General features: G+C 44.6%; 1 protein-coding gene across 1 annotated transcript in view; it reads left to right on the forward strand.

Moving 5' to 3' along the window:
* The window catches only part of FNDC1 (fibronectin type III domain containing 1), a 109983-nt gene that overhangs the window by 18599 nt on the left and 77970 nt on the right, over positions 1–13414 (forward strand). The window contains exons 2-4 of the mRNA XM_086318594.1: positions 10321–10515; positions 12713–12799; positions 13227–13295. Of these exons, the coding sequence (XP_086174720.1) occupies positions 10321–10515; positions 12713–12799; positions 13227–13295 (351 nt within the window). The remainder of the gene's footprint in view (positions 1–10320; positions 10516–12712; positions 12800–13226; positions 13296–13414) is intronic.

The following is a 13414-nucleotide window of genomic DNA, read 5'->3' on the forward strand; positions in this document are numbered from 1 at the left end:
AAAATGCCCAAAGGGTCTGGGGTCTCAGGTTTAGCAGAGGCCACGGGCGAGATGAGTAGCAGGACGCGGCTGGCCCCTCTGGTCATTAGGAAACCCGGCCAGAGGCTTCAGACAAACACAAGAGTTGTCTGGGTCATTTGGCATCTCCTAGCTTCTCCGTCTACACCCTCACCAGGTAAGTATGACGGGACATATTTGCCATATTTGAGGGCATGGTGTGGAGTCCAGTAGGTCACCATGACCTGGAGAAGTCCACTGGGTTTTGAAGACCGTGAACCGAGCTTAAAGTCTGGAGATCCTCGGACGCCCTTGATTTCCCGAGGGACTTGGGACATCTGCTTGCCTCGGTGTTTCTCTCTGCAGGAGGCCAGCATTGTGTGGTTCCCGAGGGGGCGTCAGAGGTTCTGTTGGCAGAGCTCTTTAGCTCCCTGGAGTGTTTTTAAGTTTAAAGACTCTAATGGCCTAGAGTTTGGTTTCACTTTTTATTGCAGCTCTCCCTAGAAAACCATGCCAACTGTGGGGGACACTTTAATGGAACCCCGTGCCTAGCGTGAAACGTCAGAAGAGGAGCCAGGCCATTATTTTAATACCCAGACTCCATCTACCCAGCCCCAACTTTCCAGGTGGAAAGCTCAATCAACCATCTGTCCATTTTACCAGCATTGGTCTTACTTCCCACAGTTGCAAAACACCATGTACACCCCCGCTCCGTTTTTTGTTTTCTGAAGGGAAGGTTCACAACTATTTGGCAAATAGAATTCCAACATTCATTTGAAAAATTATTTAAAACTCAGTCATCTCGGTGTTTTGCCCACACATTACCAACCATCTGGATATTTCTGCATTTCTGGATGGATATTCCTGTGCTATTTGGGATCTTATGGATAATTGTTGGATTTTTCCAATCTTCCTCAGAATCATAGTCAGATTTGTAGATCATGTTGCTTCTTCCCCCAAGCTACACTGCATTTCAGTACATCATAACCTTTCTTGGCATATCGATGGGATTTTTGGTCAAACATTCGTGGTTACACTGAAATTTGTGTTTTCTTCATTTCAGAGTCTGGGAACTATTTGGCGGTTTCCAGTGGAAAGTCAGAATTGAATTTCAAACAAAGAAGCAGTAGGGAGACTTACATAAACATGAAGGCTTTTGTGCATTAAAGAGCAATCCTTGGTATACTTAAGAAATAATTTTACCATTTTGGGGTTTTTAGGGACCGGTTTATTTCACAAGCTCTTAACATTCTTTTGGGGGTTTTCTCCGTAACCAGGGTTGTCCCCTCCTACTCCTCCGCCTCCCCTGCCGGACTGGGTGGGCTGCAGGGAGCTCTTAGCTGAGAATGGCAGCCATTCCTGGCTGGTATTTGCCTTCATGTCTTTGGGCGTGTCTCCACTGGCAGCCTTTTGTGACTAAATGTACTGGCTGCCGGGGTAGCTTCAGAAAGTTATTTTTGACTTCCATATAAGATTTTGATTAATAGGCTCTTAATCCATTAGGTTCTGACTGCAAGTGGCGAAAGCCCAACTTGAACTAATTTAAATCCCAGAGTCCGTTGGCTTGTGGAACTGCACATTGGGAAGGGCAGTGGCTGAGCTGGTCTGAGGGAGCCCTAGACTCTTTCTCTCTATCTCTGGTCTCTTCTCCATGGGACAGTAAGAGCTGGTCACCCACAGTTCCAGCCAGAGGCTAAGGCAGTGGCCAGGGTCCGGCTCCAATGAGAACATTTCCTGTGAAGACTTCGGGGCTGGCTGGGGTCACAGGGACAGAGGTCTGTCACCAGAAGAATTGGGGGAGGCTTCACTGGGTAAAAAAATAATGTGTCCTTCACACAGTGCATTTTGGGTTCCCTGCTGTGCAGAGATTTTTTTTTTTTTTTTTTGAGTCTTGGAACTCTACAGAAATGTAGTCTCTCTAGAGAGATTTTGGATTCGATTATTTTTACTCCAAGGAATCCTGAAGCGCTGCACATGTGTGCTCAGTCACCGAGTCGTGTCGGACTCTTTGAGACAGTGTGGACTATGGCCCACCAGGCTCCTCTGTTCATGGGATTTCCCAGGCAAGAATACTGGAGTGGGTAGCCATTTTCTTCTCCAGGGGATCTTCCCGACCAAGGGATCGAACCCACATCTTCTGTGTCTCCTGCACTGCAGGCAGATTCTTTACCCACTGAGCTACCTAATCGCCACCAATTCCAGTGAAAGATGGCAGAGATGGCAGTTGAGAGAACCCTGACTCCCTCTGGGCATTTGAATGAATCTCTTTGGGCTGAGGCTAAACAAGATGAGAAGAAAGGGAGGAGAGCAGTGTGGACTTCAACTCTTTCCATCTCATTTAAGCCACGAGGCTGAGAAGCCTTCACTCTTGGACTTTACACTTTCCCCAGGCCTTTTGTGATAGAAGGTACTTTGGAACTTGGTATTGTATTTTCAGAGTATCTCTGTGCTGTCATTTCATCTCATTGTTTAAATCCTGTGGGCTGTTTTGGATCCCATGAACTTGGACAAAATTTGAGATTGAAATAAAAAAGGCCAGAGGTGGATTTTCAGGCTATAGGTCAACTTGGCTTTGGGGTTGGTTGAAGAATGAGGCTTCCTCTTTTCAGAGCTTTCTGGTAGTGGGGGGGCTGGGGGGACTCCCCACCTATGACCCCAGGAGGGTATATGGTGGGAGAGTGATTAGTACTGGGGGAAGTTCTGAATGAGGGGGAAGCGGCCTGGACCCTCACTCTGAAAAGGCAGCCACACTTGACCTCAGACTGATGGTCGTGTCCAGTGGGGTGAGGGAACAAGCCCCTGGGGATGCTTGGGAACTTCCACTGTCCCCTCCCCACGCTCCTTATCCTGTGCTTGCTCCCCTGCTGGACATAAGCTGATTGGAAGGGTGAGTGGTGACAGCCCAGCCTCCACGGCTCTACTTTCTCCATGCGGAGACATTTATGGATTAGCAGAGATAGTCACATTGGTCTCTTGGAGTTCATCTTGCAGGAAGGCTGCTTCACTTTCACTCCTGCTTGCCTGTGGTGGTGGAGGGGGTGTGCTGGGTGGAGGCCAGGGTTGCTGCTCTCGCCCCCCACTGTGAGGTAGTGATCCTGAGCTGATCTACTCTGCAGGCTCAGTTGTGTCCACCTAAGGGTTTAGAACTGGAGAGGGAGGGGATACACAAAGCTCCACGGTAGTCACACTCTAGATCCGCCTTCTCCAGGGCAACCTCAGAAGTAATAAACCTGAGAGTTTGATTTTCTGACTCCTGGCTTCCCTGGTGGCTCAGTGGTAAAGAATCCACCTGCCAATGTGGGAGACGTGGATTTGATCCCAGGGGTTGGGAAGATCCCCTGGAGAAGGAAATGGCAACCCACTCCAGTATTCTTGCCTGGGAAATCTCATGGACAGAGGAGCCTGGTGGGCTATGGTCCATGTGGTTGCAAAGAGTCAGATACTACTTAATAACTAAACAACAATATCTACTTTCTTAAATTGATTGAACTCAGATGTTCATAAGGACCACTTTTGTCCCTCATCCTTCAAATCCAGGGAAAGCTCTTGTATACATTTAACCAGATGAGATAAAAATTATGCGTGATTTGTAACTTATCAGCTGAGGAGAAACATATAGGTCCTTTTTCATCACTGTCCAATCATTGATATTTTCATCATTGTCCACTGTGGTTATTTAACATCAATCTATAAATTGTGTAGTATATATCTTGAGTTTTGAGAACTAAAGAGATTTTTCAGATTTGATTTTCAAGTCAAATCAAACTGCTATTGTCTGAGTCATTTCTCTCAGTAAGTATTACTGCCTCAGAACATACTGGGTTCTACCTATTCAACGCTTTACCAGTTGGACTTTCCACCTTGGCTGTGGGGTATAGCCTCATTGTTGATGATGATTCTGTGAGTGGCAGCTCCATCCAGTGCTGTCACAGAAATGAAAGAATTTGAGCATGCTTGTCAGCTACTGTTTTGTTTATAGATGGCAGGTTGGCTGTAAATCCAGCTTAGAGTTTTTCATTTATTCCTCTGATGTTTGTTGAACTCTGTGCGCCAACACTTTGGTGTAGCAGATTTGGCTAAAGTCCATCAAGTTGGGAAGCTATGTCAGTGGGGGGCTTCACAACGTCTTCCTCGCATCTGCCATCCGTCTACCTTCCTTTCTCTTTTTGCTTGTCTGGAGAATATAACCAAAACAAACACACAAAAACAACACTTTGGATCCAGAAAGATTCACTTACTATTCTGAATCATAGTCCTAAGCATTTCTCCATGAATGGTGCCATTTTTGGGTCAGTCTTACCCTTGATTGATTGTATTAATGGATTCTGAGCTTTCCTTCTCTTATTCTGAGAAATTGCCTTTGGTAGAGCTCTCTTTCTAGAAACATTTATTTCCAGCCCTTGTGGATAGGCCTGTACCCTGAAGGATGGGTGGTGTGCCTGAACCAAGAATCTTGAATGTGTTCATTTTGGAATTCACATGCACCTCTCAAATAGGCAGTGGGGACTTGGTCTGGGATGGTTAGTTGGGAGCTGAGCATGTGGAAGTTATTGGTTGTATGAGTAACTGAAGCCTAGGGGACACCTTACACTTCCCTCCCCAGATCCAGATGGATCCTCTCTACTTCCTTGGAGCCCAGGCCAGTTTTTTCACAGCCACTGGGTCTCTTGCGAGAGAGAGGGAATTTTGGAGGTGGGAGATGAGTCCTTGAGCAGATCTGTACCTTAAGCCTTCAGGGTCTGGGTTAGGCCTGGTTCTTCTCCAGACTTTAGCCTTCATCTTGACTTAGAGCTCTTTTGGATGGATCCAGACTCCCACGGGAGTCTCAGAAGTGAAATAGGACATTGGGAAGTTGTCAGGATCAGCAAATAAATGGTTGCTCCTGGAGTTAAGATAGAGGTCATCAACTGGCAGCCAATGGACTGAGTCTGGCCAGCTGGTGTGTGTGTGTGTGTGTGTGGTTGTGTGGGTGTATATGTGCTTCTTCATATAGTGTTTTTTTTTTTTACACTTAACTGAGCTAGTATAAAATGGAGAAATTTCACATAAAATCCAGGATTTCTAGCTTCTTAGAAAAACCTCCAGAATGTTGGACAATCTGGGTCCTGAATTCCCTTTTGTCAGCAGGTGCCAGAAACTAAATTGTGCCTTTGTGTAGCGTGTACATTCCTTCATATGTCTCCACTTACTTGCTTCTTCCTGGTCCTCGGGGGGACTCTTGGCTGACCTCATTTGTCCAACCTGAACGTCTTTTTGTCAATCCATCAGTCATTTACGTGAGTACTGAGTATGTGGTCAGGATCTGATGCCCAGATACATGCCAGAGTGGGGAGGTGGGGATGGCGCCCTGTCCACTGTGATAAATGAGCCCTGCACACGGGTGGACCAAGCTGGCCCCAGGTACCTAGCTCTGAACTCAGCCTTCTTGAGGGCTTTTGTCAGCCCTGGAGAATCCCTTGAAGCTGCTCTGTGGACTCTCCAAGGATTGACATGGAGGAGCCCTTGGAATCTTGGAACCATCCTTAAACAGATGTGGATCCATACTTTGGCCCTTAGACCGAATTGGCCTCCAGGGCCCTCTTGAATGAGAGCTGGAGTTTGGAGCCTAGACCGAAGTGAGAACTCTGGGTGCCAATGGTCCCTTATTTTTCGTTCTCAAACAGACCAACAGGGGCCTCAGGGGAGCCATAGCACTGACATGTCTAGCTTGGCAATGACCAGGTACCTGAAATGTCATCAAAATACCATTTTGCCACTTAGTACCTGGTAAAACATTCTTGACTCTGGATGGGTTTGCTGGTGTGAACTGTGGAACGAGTCTGCTGTGGTATGCGGTTGCTTGAGTCACAGCAGACACTGCTGGCTGCTGCTTCTGTCTTGAGCTCCTTAACATCTGTCTCCCTTCAAAGACAGCCTTGACTGAGGGGAGATGGGGAAGGACACGGACAGGAAATTCTTCGTACTAAATCTAAAATCCTGGCGGCTGCAGCTTGAACTCACTTCCACATTTTGCTTTCTACGGAGATGAGAAAACAGCTTGTCACGGCCCTCGTGTGTCGTGCATGCCTTATGAGGTCACCTCCCAACGTCCCCTCTATCGAGCCATGTAATTCCTATCGTGTTGACTTTGGGCTTGTCCTTTTTCTCTTTGGAGAAGCAGTTCATGGGATACATGGCTTTAAAGAATATACCCCTCCTTACCTTAATCAGATGAGAATCCTGAAAACTGTTCCAAGTCGGTTCTGTGCTTCATTTATCTAGCAGTGAGGATGGTCTATGAACACTTACAAATAAGTAAGAAATCACTCTGTCATGTCTCTGCCTTATGTTACCAGAATGGTACTCCTGAAACACAGAACTCAGAATGCAGTCTGCAGACCCTGAAACCCGCTTCACACTTCCTACGTTTCATTTAAGGAATGAAGTCATGATCACCAAATGGTGATCAGGAATAGAACACATCGCTGTGTTTCTAGTCCCAAGAATAGGTCTTCGGTCGAGTAGCCCAGGTTCATGCATGTTGATCTGCACCTGCCTAGAGCTGTTCTTCCTTAATTAGAGGCTGGTTTGATGGATTCCCGCAGAGCTAAGGCATGTAGTGAGGAGTGGCCTGGAGTGACCACAGATTTCCTTTTACCCGTCCTTCCTGTTCTTCTTTTCTTCCAAACTTTTCTGAGTGAGGCATGGGTGCTGTTGATCAGGCAGCATCAGCAATGACATCAATTTTAAAGGTCAAAGTTGATAAGAATCCAGGGAATGATAATGTCCCTTAATTAAGTCACCGTAGTATTGTGTGTTGGAGAAGGCAATGGCACCCCACTCCAGTACTCCTGCCTGGAAAATCCCATGGACGGAGGAGCCTTGTGGGCTGCAGTCCATGGGGTCGCAAAGAGTCGGACACGACTGAGCGACTTCACTTTCACTTTTCACTGTCATGCATTGGAGAAGGAAATGGCAACCCACTCCAGTGTTCTTGCCTGGAGAATCCCAGGGATGGGGGAGCCTGGTGGGCTGCCGTCTATGGGGTCGCACAGAGTCAGACACGACTGAAGCGTCTTAGCAGCAGCAGTATTGTGTGTAATTGGCCTGAGTCATGTGTGTTGGGGGTGGTGTGGGGGAGGGGTTTTGGCCTAAGGTGTTTGGAGAATCTTAAATTCAAGACTGATTTTATAAGGCAGTTGACCCTAAGGGATGATTTCAGGATTCCCTAAAAGCCTTTGTGTTTTAGAAACAACCTTCATTAGGTAACTCTCTAAGTCCTAAAATGTCACTATTAGAAAGTTGTTACTTTGGCCCAAGGGCTTCCCTCATGATTCAGATGGTAAAGAGTCTGCCTACAATGCAGGAGACCAGGGTTCAATCCCTTGGTCAGGAAGATCCCTTAGAGAAGGAAATGGCAACCCATCCCAGTATTCTTGCCTGGAGAATTCCATGGACAGAGGAGCCTGGTGGGCTACAGTCCATGGGGTCGCAAAGAGTTAGACATGACTGAGTGACTAACACTTCCACTTCACTACTTTGGCCCAAGATTTTGTTATACAAATGTGAATATCATTCACTTACTCCACTCCTTCCATAGAGAGGAGCCTACTAGGACAGACAGCTGGAGGTGAAGTGACTGTGGGTGAAGGCAGAGTGGCCCTCCGAGGGGAAAATGGCATGGGAAGGGAGGGTAGGTGGTGGAGGAAAGGGTTAACCCAGCTGGAGCCCTCACGATTGGTTTTAGGATACTAATGGCTTCCTAAATCAATTTTTCATTGGTGTGGTCATTGATCATTTATGAGCAGGGACAGAGTCCAAGATCCATGAGCTGTGGGAAAAGCCGGGCATTGCAGTTGGACACAGCAGGATTTGCATTTAGTTCTACCCGTGTACAGCTGTGTGACTCTGGACAGTTCTCCTAACCTCTCTCTTCCAGGCCTTGCTTGCTGTCTTCATCTGCCATATGGAGGGAGTAAACGGCACCTCCTGCGTTGTGTGTGTTAAGAGCATCTCATGCAGTGTGAGTTTCAGGCAGAGAGTGGTGGGTGGTAGGCACTCAAGCTCCCTTTTCTTGTCCATTTCCCTCTCCCATTTTTATACTTTAGAGTTGGTTCACACCAGATGTTTTTTTTTTTTTCTGGTGTACAAATGCTGACAGTTATTGTGTTGAGACACACTGATGGTACTTGATCACTGGCAGGAGAAGAACAAACAAACTTGCACGAACACACTTGGAAACTGATGGGTAAGCGGAATGCAGTGGTATGCATTTGGTTTTGATGACCCAGGGGGATTTGCCTCTTGTTCTTCACTTTCCTCATCTTATTGGAGCTCCTTGAGGTTCTCAATGTCCCCCTTACCCTGGGCAGATGCACCATTTGACCGCGATTCTCATATGACTTAGAAATGATTCCATGCCGTGTTCAAGGACAGAGGTGAGGCAGAGCAGGAAAGAACAGCGAGTGTATTTATGGATTGTTCCTCCTTTCGGATGTCAGTAATGAACGGGAATCATCTTTAGACCGAGGTCAGTGTGTATGGATTGAATCACTCGTGCACAGCGGAAAACATGATGGTGTTAGGGCTTTACAAATCTCACATTAGAGAGATCGAACTTTCCTGAAGGGAGGGTTAGAACTGAACTGTAAAGAAAAGCGTTGTTCACGTATTCATTCATTTGTTTTCTCCCTTAGGAGAGTCACCCAACCATTTCGAGGTGTTAGGGACCTTGCTTTGTTTCCATGATATTTTGGTCAGGGTGAAGAACAGGATTCTTGGGAATGATTTCTGCTATGGCAGGAAACGGGGACTGCAGCTACAGAAGGTCAAAACCATGGCAGAAAAGCGGGGAGGTTTTCAAAGTGAAGCCTTGGGAGAAATAAAGGAAACGGAGGAAAGGGAACCCCTGTCCTCCAGCCAAGAAAATCCTGCAAAGTTCCTTGCAGGTGAGGAAGGGTTCATGAGAATTAAGGCAGAGTCGCCATGACTGCTAATTTTAAATATCCAGATGCTTGCTAGTGGGCTGTCTTTACTGTCTCCTCAACTCAGAATTTCCCTGATGGCATTAAGCTTTTTGTCCTTGATGTCTCCCATCTCACGTTTACAGGATTGTAAACGTTGGGGAAGAAATGCTTTCTGGGGGTTGCTCTGTGCCTGTCCTCTGACATTGCGTTTTTGTCTCCAAAGTGGACACTCTTTCTCTAGTGCCTCAAAAATTATGATATTCATACTCTATTTTTTCATTCCTTGAATTTCTTTAGTGGGATCCCAGAAGTTCTCTCTTTTTCTTATCATTTTCCTTCTAAGGCAGTGGGGTAATTTTGGGAAGAATAAGTGATGTATGTTAGCATCAGCTATACTTATTTTGTTCAGAATCTTCATTAGTGTTAAAAATCACATACTAACCAATCTATGTGTTGTCATGAAACACTCCCCTTTCCCTCATTTCTATGAGAGTCTAAATTCATTTTTCTAAGTGTTCTGAAGTTTAAATGTTTCTGGGTTTTTTAGGTTACTTTTTTTGCCAGCTGAGAATGCCTTGCATTGGTGTTTGCCCCTACGTTGACTGCTGTGTGAATATTTAGCATCTATTTATATCATGTTGCATTGCAATATCAGTTATATTATGAGCTGAGAGATCGTGTTTGACAAAACATTATGTTTCATTTTGGTTAGTTTGGAAAACCAAGAACACTGTTTTGGAACTTCATCAATGAAGATAAAAATGTTGTGCTTCTTGATAATTTTTCTGTCTTCTTCTGAGATGAAATATGGAAACATTTAAATTAGCGACCTGCAGCTAAAACCAGAGATTTGCCTGTCTTTCAAGATGTTGACCTTGATTTGTTTTCTTTGTGGAAATGACTGATTCTCTTATCCCCCTTTAGATACAGTGGATATTCTTCCTGATCATGAGAGTTTTATGTTGTTCTTCTCAGGGTGGCTTTAAAGATTGTCCAGCTGTACCATGACAAATCCTGAGAATTTATTTAATATATGAATGCTTCTGGAGAATATGTCAGATTACTATTTTGTTAATCTTGTCCTAGCAAGGCAACACAATCAAGCTGGGGAATGCCTAGAGTTTATTTGATTTGTTTCACTTTGGGTTTAAATTTACCACTCACAGTTCTCTGAAATACATAAAAGGTTGCGGGTTTGGTATGTTTGTTTTGCTGTCACACTATAATGATGTCCAAACATGACGGTACTTGAAGTCTTTAGGATCAGACAGGTGGAAAGTCGTTTGCTCTTTTACTAACCATGTCAGAGAACATTGGAAAAACATTCGTTTTCCCAGTCTGCCCTTCTCGTAAGTTGATAGTTGCGCTGTTTGCATAGCTGACCACCCACTGAAGCCAAGGCATGTGAAACTGCTGTCCACTAAAATGGGCCTGAAAGTCACGTGGGACCCACCCAAAGATGCTACCAATAGATCCGTGGAGCATTACAACATTGCCTATGGGAAGTCACTGAAAAGTCTTAAATACATCAAGGTGAATGCGGAGACACACTCCTTCCTTATTGAGGATGTGGGTAAGTGACCCTCTGTCTTGTTCCCAATCAGAACTAACTGTCCACTTCCATTCTCCTTCCGTTCTCAGGCTGACTATTTGGGAGACAAAAATGGCACCCAGTGGTTCTTTGGTTCTTGGGTAGCCAAGGTTAAGAGCCTGTTAAACAACAGCCTTCATCTTGCTCATGGGCTTCCCATCCTGCATTTGAATTCCTGGATCTCTCTCCAAATTGATGTAGGAAACAATTCTTAGTTTCTGGATGTGCTTTTAGAATATACGTTGATTCTTTTTTAGCTCATAGAAACTTGACTAGTGGACAAGTTTGTAGTCTGACCTTGAGATTTCTAATTTATAAACCAGTTTATAATTAGGGGTTAGTTAAACAATGTGTCCCTGTAGGGGTGTATGGTGTGTCTTGCTTTGCCATATCTGATTCAGAGATATAACATTTCTCCCCATTAAATTTGCTTCTGCAAGTTTGGAGTATTTAACATTTTACCTAAATATATTGTTGTATCAGTGCAGGTGTAGGTGGTTTTGAACTTAAACTTTGAGCTACTTCCAGTGGATCCTCTGTATTCCCCTTTCTCAGTCCCCCTGGCCTGAGACCCCATTTATTCTACAGCCATCCCGTGGTCCAGCCTTAAGATGGATCCTACAGAAGTCATAGAAGTCAGCACCTGTGATAACCAGGTCCCCCTGGCCATGTTAGCATTCTGCTGCTTTCCCTCAGTGGATCAAAACCAACTCATGGCTCTTTCCTGTCTTCATGGCTCCAGCTAAACGTACATTTCTCTGAATCTCCTCTGTATCACTAGGGCCCCAGAATCCGACTGTGATGTTAAATGGAGATTCTATCCCACAAAGGCATGAGCAGGGTCCCAGTTTCTTGCTCACCCCTTGGGTTGTGAGGTTGACTGCAAAGAAGAAAAACATGCAAAAATAAAGCCCTAGAACTCACTGAAAACCAAGAGTATCCCCACCCCTCCCCTGCACCCTGCCCCCGGCAACTTCCTGATGAAAATCAGAAGTTTTCTGAAGCGAAACAGAGACATTTGGATGAAATTTCTTTGAAATACGAATAAGCTCAGAATGAAGAGAGGAAGTGCTGGCGATGCCTGGTTTTGCTTTTTGTCCAAACCTACAGCATTTCCCAGTTGGTCCAGCAGGTCGTGCCAAACCTTAAATGCCACCAGGTCCCACGATGGTCAGATAGAAGGCAGACCAGTCTTGAGCCCAGTAGGGGTCCCAGATGTGTCACTGGTCCTGGACCCCTGGCTTGAGAACCGAAGTTTTGTGAAAGGAATGTTCCTCACTGGGAGAAATGCAATGATCGTTATTGCCTTTGACAGAACTCTTACCTCTCGAGCCCGTTATCCCCTCAAATGCCCACAAGCTTTCATCTCTTAAAGGAGTTGGCACCTATGCTTATCTTTCACATGATAATAATTCATTTTGGGGAAAACCAGCACTACCAGAGTTTTGCTTTTCAAAACTGTAGGTTCAAGGTACCCTTGCTTTGTAACATGGTATCTGGGTTTTCTTTTGCATCCCAGCAATTTCAGGATATCAGCTAGAGACCTTCAACCTTGATCCCTAGATGCATGTCAAAAAGTGTAGTCCAATTATTTCAGGGATAGCATTTCCAAGGTCTCGGGAAATGTTTTTTCTAGATCTTTTGACTATTTTTGTTGAAATAGTCAAAGAAAACCTGCACACATAGTAAGGGAAATATTTTATTGTGAAAAGAAGAAAATTTCATGAGGTTCTACTTATTGTAGTGTAGATTCCCCATGTGCTAAATTTCTTGAGTTACAGGGAAATGTTCTTACAATTATTTTGGAAGTTGGGAAGTTTTCTTTGTCGTTACTAACACTGTAGGTTAAAACATTTAGTGGACAGTGTGTGTCTGTTTCCTACATTGATTTCATGTTAAAAAAACTTGAAAGCTTATTTTTGTTGATTGCCCATGAATCCAGGTTTATTACACATATCATGTGCTTTGTACTAAATAAATTCTGTGTTCTTTTGGTCAGATGTGCTTCAATTGCCTGAGACCAATGTTAGTGATTTTGATTAAAGAAAAGAGAGAAGTTAGACCGGTCTCTTAATTCAGATTTTTATATTTGGTTATAACTGGTATGAGGCAGACAGTGACTTAAACTGTCGTTCTTGGAGATGTGAAACGGTGGCTTGACATGAACCGTGTGTTTCAGAACCGGGGGTAGTGTACTTTGTGCTGGTTACTGCAGAAAACAGCAATGGAGTGAGCCGTCCTGTTTACAGAGCGGAGAGCCTGCCTGGTAAGTCTTACCTTAGAATTGGAGGCTATGTTTTTGTGACTTAGACTGGGAAATTCTTTGCTTCTTCAGGTCAATGCAAATCTAGAAATCATTAAGGAGTTCCCAAACAAGAAATTTTTAGACCTGTATAGCAAGCTGAAAGATTGAAAACTAGGAGAAATTTATCCCTTCTTCTAAAGTACTTTTGATATAGGTTACTAGTGCTTTGTCTTAAGTTTGGGGGTACTCACTACAGTTAACCATGTATAAAAGACCGAAAATATGTGTTGTCCATACAGTTTAGGGGTCAGGTCACTTGGATGGCCTGAGCAGATCCTTTGGAAGATTGTTGAGAAGACCGTTGAAATGTACATTGAGGGATGCAGTGAAGTGTGGAAAATCAAGTAGTCCTCCTTTCTAATGATCAAGTTGCATTTTCCTAATTTAGGAGGTGAATGGATCAAGATTGATGGTTTTCCCATTAAGGGTCCAGGACCATTTAATGAAACCGTCACAGGTACTACTTGCTCATTCGGTTCATGTCTTCACTGAAGCACCATCTCGAAAGAGGGCTGTGCTTCTGTCACACACATGTGCTCACAAACCTTCATTTAGTTCCCATTGCTAAACTAACAC

Source organism: Bos grunniens, chromosome 9 (assembly GCF_055505025.1).
Source record: "Bos grunniens cultivar Pamir isolate PY7600 chromosome 9, Bosgru_T2T1.0, whole genome shotgun sequence".
NCBI lineage: Eukaryota > Metazoa > Chordata > Mammalia > Artiodactyla > Bovidae > Bos > Bos grunniens.